The sequence below is a fragment of the Acipenser ruthenus genome, chromosome 25, assembly GCF_902713425.1.
Source record: "Acipenser ruthenus chromosome 25, fAciRut3.2 maternal haplotype, whole genome shotgun sequence".
In the NCBI taxonomy this organism is placed as follows: domain Eukaryota; kingdom Metazoa; phylum Chordata; class Actinopteri; order Acipenseriformes; family Acipenseridae; genus Acipenser; species Acipenser ruthenus.
Genome location: NC_081213.1, coordinates 3101093 through 3116933, shown reverse-complemented (window position 1 = coordinate 3116933; position 15841 = coordinate 3101093). Strand labels below are relative to the sequence as shown.

Here is a 15841-nt window from a genome sequence, read left to right as displayed (position 1 = left end):
CTAACACTACAATACTGCAGCGAGACATTTAATGCTAAACGTAGGGGTCACTGAAACCTTGCACAGGGGAATTGGAGCTCCTCTTTCCAAAGCAAAGACTCTACTTAGTGACGTAAGGAGCTCCTCTCCAAAACATATGTTTGACTTTTATTGCTTATGGTATAAATTGTTCAGTAGCTCTGATTTTATACATGTAGTTTAACAAAAGTATTGTCAGTAAAATGTGAAAGCCCATATCGCCCTCTAGTGGTTGTTGAGTGATAAAACGCAGCGACTTGCTTCTTCCCGCTTTGCATTGTGGGATCGGTGTGCACTTCTCTCCCATACACACACACAGACAGAAGATGGACGCGGGTTTCTTCCGCGTGAGTAATTGTTTATTTAAACCCGGAGAGAATAAAGTCGGGGATGATAGTAATATGTTTTTAAGTTATGTTTGACCTACGTGTTTATTTCAGAGGTAGAAGGTGGCGAAAAAGATCAAATAGTTATTTTTTAATTCATGCGCCATTTCAACGGGTTGTTGTATTAACGAGGGATCAAAAATGGCGGATGTACATGAATGCAGGGTTACATACACGTTTAAAAATTAACTCCGGAGTTACAGGTTATCGAAGTATTGTTACATGGTGATATCGGTTTTGTGTTTAAAAGTGTGTTTCTTAATTGGGTTGCGTGTATAGGACTCAGGGACATAAGACTATTTTGTCAAACATGTGGGGCCTATGCAAGTGTAGCAGAGCCTAGACCATATGCGTTTAGAATAATAAGGTACACTAGGATGCTGTTTGCATGAATGTTATTTAACTTTTCATACGCTAAAAATGACACACGACTTTGTGGTATTTAAATTTTTGACTTCGATAAATACGAAAAAAAAACGTAGTACGATATGTTTTTTTCCCCCTTAACATACGCTTTAAAAAAATAAACCATCTGTACAACTAACGCATGGGTTACATCCTCCGCATTAATTTTTAAAACTAATAATACGCTTACAATGTGCATGGCTTAAGTAGATCGGTTTATTTCCAAACACGAAGAAACTCAATACTCGTATTTAAATAGCATTACTACCTTTTTTAACCTACGTGTAGCATGGGTTTAGATTCCCTAGGTCAGTTTAGACATTCTGTGAAATACTTTTTTGTGTGTGCGTGTGTTTGGATTATTCCACCCTGTCGATAAAAATGACTTGGTATTAATTTTTTTTACCCTGATGCACCGTAGTCATTTGCACTTAAGCGAAAACAAAACCTGCGGTGCGAGCTAGTACTGTAATGTGCGAACGGTCATCATGGTTTTACGGTTTTCATCAATAGTTTTTGTTTGAAAGTACTCTAATCTGTTTAAGGGAATACATCCTCAACTGGAGGTGGGGGGGGGGGGGGGGGACAGGCATGGAAAACCTAGGTTCAAGGACATGTAGTATGAAAGCATATGCCGTTTTTAATCGGGACATTTTATTCTGTAAACAATTACTGTTAAACCCACCCTCTAAATATTATCCTAAAGCTTGGTCATTTCAGCAACACATCAATAACCAAGGCGTGCTGCACTATCCTAAGTCATTTAATTTATATTCTGTTTCAGGGCGTTATCACCTAAGTGGTATATAAATACATGTTTCGTTTTTTGATCCACTTGGAAGACTGTATATTTTTGGTGAGGGGTCTATACAAATTACTTGCAAAATGGTGGTCAGTACCAAGGTCACAGAACCAAGTTTGAATGTGCTGCCACTGTGGGCTTGAATTAGCTGAGCAAAACGTTTTTTTTTTTTTTAGTGTCACTAGTATATTGCACTGCCAAATTATCTAACTGAGAATAGATGGGGTGTTTGGGATACCACAATCAAATGTTAAGATTGTACTGTGAATAAACTAGTGTATTAACCAAGAGGCGAGTAATAGTGTTGGAAATCCTGTGTTCCCATTGTTGAGAGATGTGTAGTTTATATATTATTTTTTGCCCCAGAAACCAAAGCTCTTTCTGTAACAGTTCTACAACGAATAGGCTAATAGCCCAAACAATAGAATAATTACATACTATGTTTACAGTAATTATAAGAAGCCACGTTTGTATTAAATAGGTTATTTTTGTGTTTGATTCATTTAGGGCACAAGTGCTGAGCAGGACAATCGCTTCAGCAACAAGCAGAAGAAACTGTTGAAGCAGCTGAAATTTGCAGAATGTCTGGAAAAGAAGGTACTTCATTTTAAAATATCCATAAATTGTTTTATTTTATATAGTGTTGTAAAAGTGCAGGCCTACTAACCAATTCATATTTATTTCAGGTGGATATGACCAAGGTGAACCTGGAAGTAATCAAGCCATGGATAACCCAGAGAGTGACAGAAATCTTAGGATTCGAGGATGACGTCGTCATTGAATTTATTTTCAACCAGCTTGAGGAAAAGGTAATAACATCGAATCCAGTTTTTCAGACGCATTCTTTTTTTATTTTTTTTTTATTTTTATAAAGCAAATAAAGTTGTTTGAGGGGTGGGGGGAGAGGGTGGGAGGTGTTTATTAAACATGGCAGGTCTTTTATTTATTTCTAACTTCGCACTACTTGTAAAATAAAATTAAAACAAATTTAAATGATTGGCAAAGGTGCTTTTTCTTTCAACTGCTGAGGTGAAAGCAAATCAAGCTACAGCATTTGTTTGATTATATATAAAATGTTGCTATTATATGTAACAAAGTGCCTTTGACAGCAGTTTTCTAATGATGATGTGATTTATGATTTAAAAGGCCTGAACCAATATGGATGTTATTCCTTGCGTCTGAAGTATAGCACCATCACCTAATTAGGTCACACCAGAGTGAGTGTCCAAAGTCGCTCTGACCCAACTCCCTCGATGATGCAGTGTGTGTTTGGAGGTGAGTTGTGTAAAGTGACCAAAAATTCCAGTGAAGAGCACTTGGATAAGTCTTTACACTGCTCTTTAGTTAAAGAAAAAGGTTATTTGTACCTCCCTGGATAGGTTTTGAAAAAGCAGTATACCCTTTTTGAAACCATTCTTTTTCTTTGTGGGTCAGATATTTGTCTGACACGTTAAGGAGTCTTTCTTTGGTGTAAAAAGAGATACTGCTGTTGCATTGTTTCTAGTTCTGTTTTATTTTGTAGTATTTTGGCCTGAAAGAGGATTTTGACTTTCCCTTCCACATATCAATGAAATAAAGTAAAAATTGCATTTCTATTAAGTTTAAAATGCTGTTCAGTTCTATATTAATCAGATGTTTACATTTTGAAAGCTGTCTGCCCCACAAATTTCTATTAGCAGAGGATTAGTAAGACTTGCTCTGTCACTGTGGGCATGCATATTTTCTGTTTGACCATTGACCTTTCCTTTAAAAGGTAGACATTGATGTCTGACCCTTGTACAGGTATCCATCTAAGATTACAGCTTGTATGTTGGAGTACAACAGATCAGATTTGTTTGATGGCTAATATATATGCTTAACATTTAGCTGAAAATCAGATTCATGTATCAGTATTGGGACCTGGGTATAATAAATGTAGAATATGTATTCCAAATGTATCGAGTTATGGGCATTATGTATTCTGTTAATTTGTTTGGCTCTCGTACTCCTGCTTTACATTTACAAAAAATTAAAAAAATTGCCTTTTAGAGCAATTAAAAAAAAAAAAATATATATATATATATTTCTTTGTGGCTGTGTACTCATTATTGCTTGTTCGTCTTTTGCAATTTAGATAAATGATATAACATTAAACTCAAGGTGGTTGAGTTGCAGTAGGGAGTCGGAAGCAAGCCAAGGGAACACCTCTCTCTGCAGGAGACTTGGCCGTTCCATTACCAAAGGTTCCACGGAGAAAGAAGACGTCAGGACTCTGTGCTTGCATTGTTGATGCACTTGATTTTATGGATCTTGTTGCTTGACCAAGAATGACATTCAAGATTTTAACAACAAACTTTTATAGGCACTGGCTGTGAGACTCTTGGTCACTTAACCCTTTGAAGACGATATACGGCTGACCTTTTACATCCTGAATGTTTAGTTTAGGGTTTCGGTGTATTAGTGATTTGCAGTCTATTGCATGCAGGAACATCATCCTGGTGGCATTTCTTCTAGACAAAAAACACTTTAAAATTAGTTTAGCCTCAAGTTTAATTTTGGGGAATTATATAGAATATTTAGAGAATTAGAAGTGCTGTAGCACAGTTTCAGTCAACAAAGGGTTAAAGGCCACTTGGATTTTATGGTAAGGTTAGCAGTATAATGCAACCAGGTTTAGAATGAAGAAAGAGCTAAAATTGGTCAAGGGTTTAAAAAACAAAACAAAGTTTAGTTACCATTCATTTTTCTAATAGTTGTATATTCAAAGGAAGGTTTAGTTAGACTGAGATAGGTGGATGAAGATGCGTATGACTTTTCTTTCTTTGCTAAGTTACCTGTTTTTCTTCACCTTGTGTCTGTTGCAGAATCCAGACAGTAAAATGATGCAGATTAACCTGACTGGGTTCCTGAATGGGAAGAACGCCAGAGAGTTCATGGGAGAGCTGTGGCCCCTGCTTCTGAGTGCTCAAGAAAACATTGCTGGTATCCCCTCTGCTTTCCTGGAGCAGAAGAAAGAGGAGATTAAGCAGAGACAGGTATGATTGTTAGTCTCCTGAGTGGATAGATGGAAGGATAGTTGCAGTCCATTTGAAGACAGTTGCGGCTAAAATTCTGCTTGCAGCTGTAGACCTGAAGTGTAAAGCAGAATATCAAACACAGCCGACCTTGGTCTTGCAGGGTTTTTATCTCACCTTTATCCTGTGTTGTCTACTAAATATGTTCTGAAAAATTGCAGCATAAGCTGGAGCGTCTAGCAATAATGGTTTTCAGTCAGGGTATATAATTGACAATCAGGATATTGTGTATAGAAAGAGTTCTAACATGTTAACAAGTATGCAGAAGATCTTCCCTTTTCAACAGATGTTTCCAGCCAGATAACTGTCTGCAGTAAACAGTAGACATACAAAAGCATGAAATTTAAAATGTCTGTTGTAGGGTGCTTAAATTGACCATTCTGTTAGTTAAATGTTAGACTGGAGACCTTCCATGCATCCAAATCTGAGATTAAAAAAAAAAAAAAAAATACAAATGATTTCTTGTGGTAGCAGATCGAACAAGAAAAGATAGCCACTTTGAAGAAACAGGATGAAGAAAAGGAGAAGAAAGATAAGGAAGATAAAGAAAATAGAGACAAGGACAAATCCAAAAGTCCAAAAAGGTAAGTGCATACTTTTAAACCTGAACATGTAATTCACATTTAAGCACTGTTATATTAGGTGCAGGTAGCTGCTAGCAGCAGGGGGTGTATGCAGTAAATCAGCTTTCTGAGACACGGGTGTCTGTCTGAGGCACTAAACTTACACATGGAATAAAAACACGGATATCCCTGCCCCTCCTGCAGGTATATCACGCTTGCTTTTTTAACATTTGCAAATAATGGGTGAAGGCTGTAGTTTACTTTTTCATGGTACTGATGACACCAATGTTTTTTTTTACAACCACAACACCATGGTGTTCTAATTTGAATGTTTTGTGCCTTTTTGTTTAACTATTGTGCACAGCGGTGTTGTTAGTTATTGGATCTTCTGTTAAAGTTTTTTTTTTTCATTTTGAAAAATAAAACATCAGTGCATCAATTCATTGTTGATAAATGCCTGTACAATAACTGAATAAGAAATTAGGTTGCCAGTTGCACCACTAATACTTTGTCTTTTTTTTTTGTTTTTACATCAGGAAAAAATCCCGGTCCTCTTCACCAAGACGACGCTCCCCTGTTAGACGTGACAGAAAGCGCAGTCATTCCCGGTCACCTCGTCGAAGGGCGAAGAGCCCCGCTGTTACACCCCCCTCTCCACCAAAAAACACAGAGCCGCTTCTGCCAGAGCCTGATCAATCAGTGACCGTGACAAATGACTTGCTCATTCAAGAAGCTTCTTCAACAAGGTAACTTTTTTATTTAACTTCTCATTTAACAGTAGCATAATTCATTGTTTGGCTGCAATTTAACACTTAATACATTCAAGAATGAAGATGTTAAATGTAGACTGCTGTTAATATAGCTTAATAAGGTGGTCTCTTTTTTTTTTTTCTTATTTGTAGTGATCTACTGAAGGAAGTCAAACCAGACTCTGTACTTGAAACAAAAGAAGCTTCTCCAGATGGGCCCCCAAAGGAGGAAAAACCGAAACCAAAAGAAAAGGAGAGAGAGAAAGATAGAAGAGAAAGAAACCGGCATAGATCTCGCTCCCGGTCTCGCTCCCGCTCACATTCTCGCTCCAGAAGGCGACCCAGATCCCGATCCAGGTAAAGTCTGTTGATTTTTGTTTTTTTGCCAACTTGGATGGATTTATGCACACTGTCCTATGAGCATGCCTTTTAACACTCCTCCACCAAACTCGTAGTATTTACAACTGGTACAACCTTGCTTTACAGATCCTACTCTCCTAGGAGGAGACCCAGCCCTAGAAGGCGTCCCTCACCCCGCAGGAGGAGTCCACCAAGGCGCATGCCTCCCCCTCCAAGGCACAGGAGAAGCAGATCCCCAGTCAGAAGGTATGTCTGAGATCAGCCTGGTGTATAACTGGAAGACGTGGTTAATTTTATTATACACTTGATTTATTTGGAAAGTGCAGTTGACGTTTTGGCAGTATAGGTGCCTTCACAAACTTGTTAGTAAGACACATTTCTAGGGCTCAAAGGCAATATAGCTAAACTTTTGACAGCTAACCTTAAGTGTTCAGCATGGATAAAATCTAACCTGAGTCCTTTGCATTTGGAGAATAACAGGTATTGACTCGATGTGGAGGTTTTGCATCCAGTGGCATTGTCTGCCTGTACAAACATCTGTCACATTAAAATTTTGAACATGTGCTGGATGTAGGTCCTGGTGACTTTAAAATGTTGTATTAAAGCAGGTTTGTGGAATGTGTGTTTCTAACCTAGTTTTGTTCTACTTTCTCCAGGAGGCGTTCTCCTTCACCCACTTCAGGTAGCAGCTCTTCCTCCTCCTCATCTCGATCACGGTCTCCCCCAAAGAAGCCAGTGAAGCGCATTTCCACAAGTCCACCCCGCAAGCCTCGCCGATCGTCTCCTTCAGCTAGTCCCCCCAGGAGGAGGCACAGGTCACCCCCACCTCCCAGCCCTCCTCCCAAGGGTCGCAGATCCTCCTCGCCTCAGCAGTCCAGCAGAGCAAGGAAGGGACGTGGTTCCCCTTCCCCTTCCAGAGCATCAGGTAAAATAACTTGCACAACCGTCTGCTTCCCAAATGTTGCTGAAATGACTAGCTTGGTAACATCGGGTCAACAGTACCTCGCATTTGATTTTTAAATAAGAATCCTATGCCATAGCAGTAAGACCAGTTTGACACAGCACCTTACTGCGCACAGCACTATTACTCCATACTTACTTCCGTTTTCTTTTAAAGCTCCAAAACGCAAAACTGGTCTAAAGGATGAATCTCCTGTCCCAAAACCCAGAAGATCAGAACAATCAGAATCCGGTTAGTTGTGGTTTTTATTTATTTATTTATTTATTTTAAAGTTTTATGAGCTAATTAATGTTGCCAATATGTTGTGGTCAAATTGCAATGTTTGGCTGAAGGGTGAGATTGTGTTTCTGTTTCAATCCCTGCTATGGCCTTTCCCCCACCACTTCCATTGATAATCTTTTAATCGCACATCAATTTCATTCCGTGTTTTGAAGTACTTAATGACTTACCAAATTGAAACCAAAAACAAAGCAGAATATTGGAATAGTTCTCTATGCCCTGTAGTCTATAAACAATGGTAAAAGTGTTATAAATGCTCAAGGACCAAATTCCTTTACATTACAGAAGATGATAAAGGTGGGAAGGGGGCTACAGCAGATTCTGTACAACAGAGACGTCAGTATCGCAGGCAGAATCGGCAGTCTTCATCAGGTTGTTATATTTCGGTTTCTCTTTAAATGTTTACTAATCCCTCATGTGTCATGCTAGACTACCCATTTAATTAAATTCTAGATCCTGGCCTGCTTTTGTTCCTTCAGGTTTTTGTTTTTAAGTACTCATTCACATCAATGCTTTGCTTTTGGTTGTACAAAGATTGTAATAAGCTGGGGACTAATGGATCCCCACCACCACCACCACTTGATGTATCAAATTAGATTGTCGTGGAATTTACGTGTTTACCTGTTTGTGGCCATTTATTTTTTTGTGTAGGACCTGTTAAAGTAAAGCTTCTAATTTGCCAGATCTTTGTCGCTTCTTTAGACACTGGATCTTCTTCCTCTTCTGAAGATGAAAGGCCCAAAAGGTCAGCGGCGAGGAATGGAGAGATCAAAAAGCGACACCCACGCTCGGCTTCAAGGAGTTTGTCTCCTTCGAGGAGACGACAGAGAGATATGTCTCCCAGGTAAATAGTTCCTTTTAAACCATTCCGGGTTTCTACTGCTGGGTTTACTGACATATGGCTACCAAAGAAGCGGTGTGCATCAAGTGGCTTCTTCAAACATGGGAATAATGGTTCATCCAGTTGGTCCCATATTCACAAAATCAATCTCCTACTCTTGGGATCTGGATTATTTAAAGATTTTAGTCAGACACTTAGAAATCTTGCAAGATTAAAAAAAACCTCAAATGGCTGACAGTGTTGTGCAATGGAAGCCTCATTTCCAGTGCTGTAATGCTGATAAATTGTAGTTGTGATAGACGGTTTTTCTTCTTTCTTGCTGCCAGGATGCCGCTTGGAAAGAGATGGCAGTCACCAGTAACTAAAAGGTTGGTTAAATTATAGTATGCTATTTATTTTTTAGAGATTATTACGTTTGAGAAGCAACTGAAGTGTTTTGTGGGGCTTCCAAGTAATGCAATTTTTATTTATAGCCTACTGGGGAAGGAAAGGGACTGAAAGCTAAGGAGATAGGATCTTCGCTTAGCCTCCGTAAAAATGATTAAACAGAGCTTGACAGGAAAAGACAAACCTGCACAATTATTTTTTTCTTCCAAATACTCTTATGCTATAGGAATATTTACTTCAGCAGTTTTAGCCTGTTGTGTCTGAATGTGGAAGTTCAGCCGTTTAGGCGTGTTCTAGGCAAGGCATTTTCTATGAACTAATAGCATAAGTAAATATGCTATTATCGTTGCACTGAATATTTATAGATGCAGGGCATGAATTTTAAATGGTATGAATGTAGTCTGAATAGACGTGTGATTGTTCACCAGGCGAAGAAGAACCCCATCTCCTCCAGGCAGACGCCGCCCCCCTTCCCCTCCTAGACGACGAAGATCTCCTTCACCTCCACCCAGACGCAGGCAAGTTCTCATTTACAAACATGTGGCTTAGTTCATAAACACACTTAGACACTGGTTGAATATGTGACTGTACCGAGTCGGGAGCAATATAAAATCACAAGATTGCCAACCTGTAGCAGCACTTTTGTACTTGCAACAAATTTGTATAAATGATTACGTAATACTAATAGTTTTTTTTGGCAGCCAAGAGACTATGCCATCATACTTTTTTTTTTTTTGGAGTGTTACTCGAGTTTAATTAATCTCTGGCTGAGCAGATTAATGAAACACAGATTTATTGTTGCAATTCTTGCTTTCTAGGTCTCCTTCACCCCCACCACGCAGGCGCTCTCCTTCTCCAAGACGATTCTCTCCCCCAATTCAGAGACGCTACTCTCCCTCTCCCCCTCCTAAGCGAAGAGGGTCAGCATCCCCGCCCCCAAAACGCAGAGCATCTCCTTCCCCAGCACCAAAGCGCAGAACCTCCAGATCCCCCCCTCCCAAACGCAGGGGCTCTCCGCCACCAAAGAGACATTCCCCCTCTCCTTCACGACAGAGGAGAAGTCCCCCTGCTGGCAGAGCAAACAGAGACACGCGCTCCCCTCCTCTTCAAAGCAAGTGCCTCTCGCCATCACCTGCTCCGCGAGGCAGGACTTCACGAGGGTCAGTGAGCCCACCTCCACGCAGAGGGCCTTCCAGCACACCGCCTCCTCCACCACCACCACAGCCACAGAGGCGCCAGCAGTCTCCATCCCCGAGCACTAGACCCATTAGGAGAGTGTCCAGGACCCCAGAACCTAAGAAGACAAAGAAGTAAGAGGATTTCTTTCTTGAAGAAATTAGTGCATAATTAGTAAACCAATGTGTCCTTTTAGCAACTTAAAGGACTTGTTTCATATTTGTGTTTTATTTTTTAATAAATATTGAAAACCTCAACTCTGTAGAAGCTTCCTTTTCATATTTAAAAAAAAAACAAAAAAAACACCATGGTGCCCCTCGAGGCAACAGTTTGTGTGTATAAAATGTTTTAAAATGTTGCACCAATCATTGTATATTTTTGTGTTTTGACCTTCCTGTAGTTAATTTGTATTTGTCCTGTGTTTTCATTTTCTAGGGCCTCACCAAGCCCTCAGCCTGTAAGGAGGGTGTCTTCAAGATCAGTTTCAGGATCTCCAGAACCTGCTCCAAAGAAGCATTCAGCTGCCCCATCAGCGTCCCGATCTCCGTCTCGCTCAGCTAGCGGAAGTCCACCCCCACCGGTCAAAAAGGCCAAGAGCGCGTCGCCCAGCCCATCTCCTGCAAAGGTATGTATATAAATCCTAACTCCATTTCTGTGTACATTTTTTTTGAATAATGAAGAAAAGGATGTTTTGGGTCAAATATTTTATCTTCAAATCCTGTTTTTTTTTCCTCCCCAGAACTCTGACCAAGAAGCTGGTGGTAAAAAGAAAAAAAAGAAGAAAGATAAGAAACACAAGAAGGAGAAAAAACACAAGAAGCACAAGAAACACAAGAAAGAAAAAGCAGCAGCAACAACGACCGCTGCAGATGCAGAAACTACTGTCCCGGAACCTGAAGCAGAAGGGGATTCAGATCCCAAAAAGGTGAGATCCTTCAAATGAGTCCGGGTTAAGGGGAGGGCGGGTAAATAATAGTTATGGTATCTGTTTGGACATAGCTTTTTTTTTTTTTTAATATGCATACCAGAGGTGATGTACAAGGTTTAATGGACAAATTTATTTGTTAATCTTTCCCTGTAATGTGAAATGATTATATCGAGGTAAACCTGTTAAATACATACTTGCATGCATAAAACTATATCACTTCAGACAAACTGGTAAATTTATTTCCAACCCTTGACACGGCTAAAGGCAGTTCTGCAGAGCCTGTGTTTGAAGGGGCTTTGCATTAAATGTAATAAATGCTATATCTTCTTTTAAGCATTCAGACAGTGAAGCCGAAGACAACCTTGATGATTTAGAGAAGCACCTAAGGGAGAAAGCACTGCGATCCATGCGGAAGGCTCAGACGTCCCCGTCCCCATCACCATCACCGTCACCGTCATGAAGGCCCTGGATGTTTCAGTGTATATTGAGTTTGTTTTGTTAACATGATTGATCTTTCGAATGTACTATTGTGATGTTCACTCCCAGAATTTAAAGTTTTGTCATGTTAATCTGATGAGACCAGAAAAATGTCAGCAGTGTACTGGTGACCTCTTCCTTGTAAAAGTGAAAGGAAACTGTCTTCCATAGATGGAGGTTAACGTGTTTTTAGAAAACAATAACTTTAAAACCAGGAATGCATTACGTTACTGTTTTTTAGATGACGTCTTGTGCGAGATAGCATGCATACATACATACGTACATACATACATGCACGCACCACTTCAATTACAAATATTTACTCCAAACCCAGTTAGTCACAGGTAATTTACTGTTAATGTGTTGAGGTGGTTTAGTTCAAGAAGCCATGAATTGTAACTTAGATTGTATCGGGTACTCAAAGCAGTCAAAGCGGTTACACTTCTTAAACTCTCCCATTTGTAAGACCTCCTTACGATGTCTGCTCACAGATTTGAATTGCAGTTCAAGAATTTACAGAAGGAATTTGAAGAGCACAAAAAAATGACAGTTTTGTATCCCACATAGACAGATAATAGCAGAGCAGTCCTATCAATGCACTGGATTGTGTATAGATACAGCAATTCAGAAAGGTCACTTGTGTTTTTGTTTATTTGGTGCTCCTTATTCTAAAATAGTTGACCCCTGAAGCTTTTAATCTGCTCCAGTAATTACTTTGATATCTGCCTCTGATTGTTACCAAATTGATCTTTATTAGGTACTCTACTATTGAGACATGGTAGGCAAAGTAATGCTGGTGCAGGTTACACCTTTATTGTGAAACACATTGGCTGAGAACACTGGACCTTTTTATTTTATTTAATGTTTATGCTGGCATTTTTATATAAGGATTTAATTGGGAGAGGAATATTGTTCCTTGGGAACCGTTTACTTTGTATGTTTGCTTTTGTAAAAACATCAATTGATAAATGCCAGTTAAGTATTTAGTTATTGCGATTGTTCCAACATCAACATTTTATTTTCAGTGCTGTTGCCTGTGGGAGTTTAATAGACCTGTAATTGAATATAATGCTCTTGTCATCTTTTGAACTTTAAAGGTTTTTTTTTTTTTTTTATAAACATTGTGGTTTGAATGGAAATTAAATTTCTAAATTAAATAGAATGGGTCTTGCTTGCTTCCCCCTGTGTTTTGATTTTTGCCTGTCTTGCTTTATTTTAATTGAAAATGTAAAATGTTTATTAAGCTAATGGGCATTCCAGTTGTTTGTGTTGTGTATAATGCTAAATTGACTTGTCTACATCATAAAACAACCACATTCATTCTGAGTTGATAGATTAAATGGAGAATTAACATCTCTGCTGGTTTGTAAGAGGAGCAAGTACATAATTGCAATGTAATAAGGAACCTTATATGTGGATGCCTTGTTTAGTGTTTTGGCCAGCTGCAGCGCACCATTAAAAGCTGTCCTGTTCAGTTTCAAGATAGTTGTAGGACATACCCCCCCCCCCCCCCCCCTTATTATCAGCTCCTGGTGTTTTACTTGCTCATTTGGTGCATGTGATGTGGAAGGATTGTTCTTGTGTATTTAACTCTAAGCATCATATCACAGTTTTGCATGTATTCCAGCAGATGGTGCTGTTTTCAAAATTGCAGGGCTATGTTCGCTGGCCAGGAATTCTTAAGGTACAGCAGTTATAAACCTTCAAAGGTTCGTCAGGCAGCATTCACACACATTTTTTCCCCCTGACTATGAATACTATAAATCGCATTAAATGTCACTCACATAAAAAATTTGATCTTTTATTAGTATAATGCATATTGCTAAAACAAAAGTTGTGTTGTTAAAGTCCACTACCAAATAGTTATACGTAGCAACTCCCCCCTCCAACTCGTGTTATCCGGAGACAAACATTTAATTTATTCACTCGACAAAGCAAAGCGTTGTATAGTGTAAGCTGGGATTTTATTTGTTAAATGCCCAGGCGACCGAAAAAAAGCTGAATGCAAACTTCAAGTGACTGGCACAACCAATCTCTGGGGTCACATGACAAGCGTAAGTTCCTATTGTAATTTTTGGTAGTAAAATATGACTGACTGATAACCTGATTGGAACGTTGACTTAAATAAAACTCTTGCCAGTCTGATGACGTTGTGCTGCTGCAGTGCAGGCTTGCTGTATACAGTATATCGCAAACAGCATAAACGTGTATTTAAATTATAAAAAAAACATGATTACTGTTCTATATAACATATTTTTAAACTACATGTGTGATTTATTCCATTTATATGGCTTACCTGTAAAATAATAGTGTTTTTAATCAAATATAAACTATTAGCTATGGTGACGTCGCCAGTAAATTAAGAACTTTTAAACACTAAAGTGATTTTGTTTTGCTTTGAGGCAATTTTAGTACTGTACTTCTATATTCTGACAATTGTCTAACCTACCCTTAATTGGCTTTAGTAAGTTGTATTTCTTTTTATTACATAATCTCTTCACTCCATTTCTACAAGTTTTAAACGGCTTTGAAAGTACAGTATTATGTAGTAGCTTTTCACCATGAACACCTTTTATTAGTTCATATACATTAAGACAGTTGATAAAACATGGATATTTAAAAAAAAAAAATTGCTATGGAGCATTGGTGTGGTAAACTTACTGTCCCAGGTTATACCGTGTGGTGTAGCTGATGCATTTTTTTTTCTTCCCATATATCCTGCTGTGTTGTGCACCTTTTAACAGAGAAATTAAATGGTTCTACGCCTGGCAATGTGCTGACTTAACAATATAGCAACAAGAATGGAACTTGATCCATCACCTTGAAACACTAGCTGCTGTGTTCACAATGACATTAGGTAGTGCAAGATCTATTTGGGGTCGGAAACAGTGAGTAGATGTGCAACACTACCTGAATTCTGGATCTGATTTACAGTTCCTGTGTGTTTTTTGATATGGTGAAGCACCGGTGCTGTTACAAATCTTGTTCTGAAGAGATGTTCTGGAGCTTCTCCAGATATCTGGAATGACATCAGTTGGAATGAATGAGTGTCCTCTGTGTAAATGAGCTGTTGTATGCTGAATAGAATTGCTGCACTGTTGGAACATCTCAGTTTGCTGACGAAACAAGCCAGAGCCTTGCAAAAAAAAAAAAAAAAAAATCCACATTTAAATGATTTGATATTTCATGATTATTTTTTTTTGTCTATAGGCTATTATGCTTGAATGCAATTTTTTGTATATGTATTAGTGCTTTTCTATATGTAATATATATTTACAAGTATTAACACTGCATTACGAATACAGCACTTTTATGTATTTCAGTCACAGTGTAACTGGCAACTGTTTCCGATACGCTAGACTGCTTAAGAACTTATTTAAAAGCTTCCTGTTGCTTTTTCAGGGCAACTTCCTCTGGAATCTTTTAATACCAAGTAAGACAATGGGCCCAATGTACAAAGAAAATGTAATCAAGCAGGAAGAAAACAAAGTGAGATGGGAAAGCCACGTGCCGAGGAAAAGAAATACATAATTTCCATGTTGTTAGCACCTGCTTGTGTGCCCCAGTATTAAACATTTTTACTTCCCACAAGTGGTTAATTGTATTCAGGAATTAACGTGTTGTTAAACTGCCCTGTCAGTCAATATTAAAGGTATATGACGTCCCTAACCTCTAGATGAAGTGTGTCAAGCTATCTTCTGCACATGCAACCAGCGAGTTCTGCAGCTGAATGTCGGAGCCAGGAGTCTCCCGCTTTCAATGTCACTTATTCTTGGTCTGTTCTGTGTGTTGATCGTTTTATTTAGAATGCTAGACTCATTGGAATAAAGTGTGAGTCTCCAGCTACTCCTTAACAAATAGCTCTTAAACAAACAGCATCACCATCTGTGACCACTGAATGGTTTGTTTTTTCCCAGCTATTTGACCATTCCTGGTTTCAGTGCGGGAACATTCTGTACATTTCAGTTACCAATACAAGCCCAAATAAACCACAGAGTTCTTTAGAGTGATCCTTTTGTAAGAGGTCAGGAATGCTATGATGGTTTTCATGCATATTCATCTTTAGCGGTATGGCCTATTTACAAATGGAGGTATACAGATTACTTCCTCTTGTTCTAATAATACACAATAAGCAAATCTGCAGATGTTATCCGAGGAGCACATCTCCCACAACAGCATGTTTGTTTGGTAATAACCTGCACCTTCGATTCATGAGCTCAGGGACAACAAAACACGCGTCAATTTATATATATATATCAAAGCTTTCACGAAAGTAAAAACATGGTAAAGACTGAGGAGATATTTACACAGTGTTGCAGTTACGTCCTTGTGACACTAACTTTTCAGCTGCTGACTGCCTGCTATAATATACTACTTTAACTTCAAAACTCAAAATAATTTAACAGGTTGTTTCAATGTCTAACTAGACATCAATATATTTAAATACAGTACAGAG

At 38.7% G+C, this 15841-nt stretch overlaps 1 protein-coding gene across 5 annotated transcripts; it reads left to right on the top strand.

The window, feature by feature from the left end:
* The first annotated feature begins 279 nt into the window (after positions 1-279).
* Positions 280-12556, top strand: LOC117414006 (serine/arginine repetitive matrix protein 1-like). Of its 5 annotated transcripts, none has more exons than XM_034023575.3 (18): positions 280-365; positions 2119-2208; positions 2298-2420; positions 4455-4625; positions 5139-5248; positions 5764-5973; positions 6130-6333; positions 6463-6582; positions 6993-7261; positions 7454-7528; positions 7862-7948; positions 8279-8420; positions 8744-8785; positions 9233-9322; positions 9623-10114; positions 10416-10605; positions 10720-10905; positions 11243-12556. In XM_034023575.3, exons 1-18 carry the CDS (start codon positions 345-347, stop codon positions 11366-11368), a joined length of 2748 nt encoding a protein of 915 aa, XP_033879466.3. In that variant the 5' UTR covers positions 280-344; the 3' UTR covers positions 11369-12556. The 5 variants fall into 5 exon arrangements, with proteins under 5 accessions (XP_033879466.3, XP_058855351.1, XP_058855349.1 ...); XM_058999368.1 differs by having other exon boundaries at positions 5136-5248; positions 11250-12556; XM_058999366.1 differs by having other exon boundaries at positions 5136-5248.
* The last annotated feature ends 3285 nt before the right edge of the window (positions 12557-15841 follow it).

Coding starts and splice junctions, on each gene's coding strand:
- LOC117414006 (XM_058999366.1), top strand. CDS start 345: ATGGACGCGGGTTTCTTCCGC. Junction 6,334..6,462: donor CGACCCAGATCCCGATCCAG/GTAAAGTCTGTT, acceptor CTTGCTTTACAG/ATCCTACTCTCCTAGGAGGA. Junction 8,786..9,232: donor CAGTCACCAGTAACTAAAAG/GTTGGTTAAATT, acceptor ATTGTTCACCAG/GCGAAGAAGAACCCCATCTC.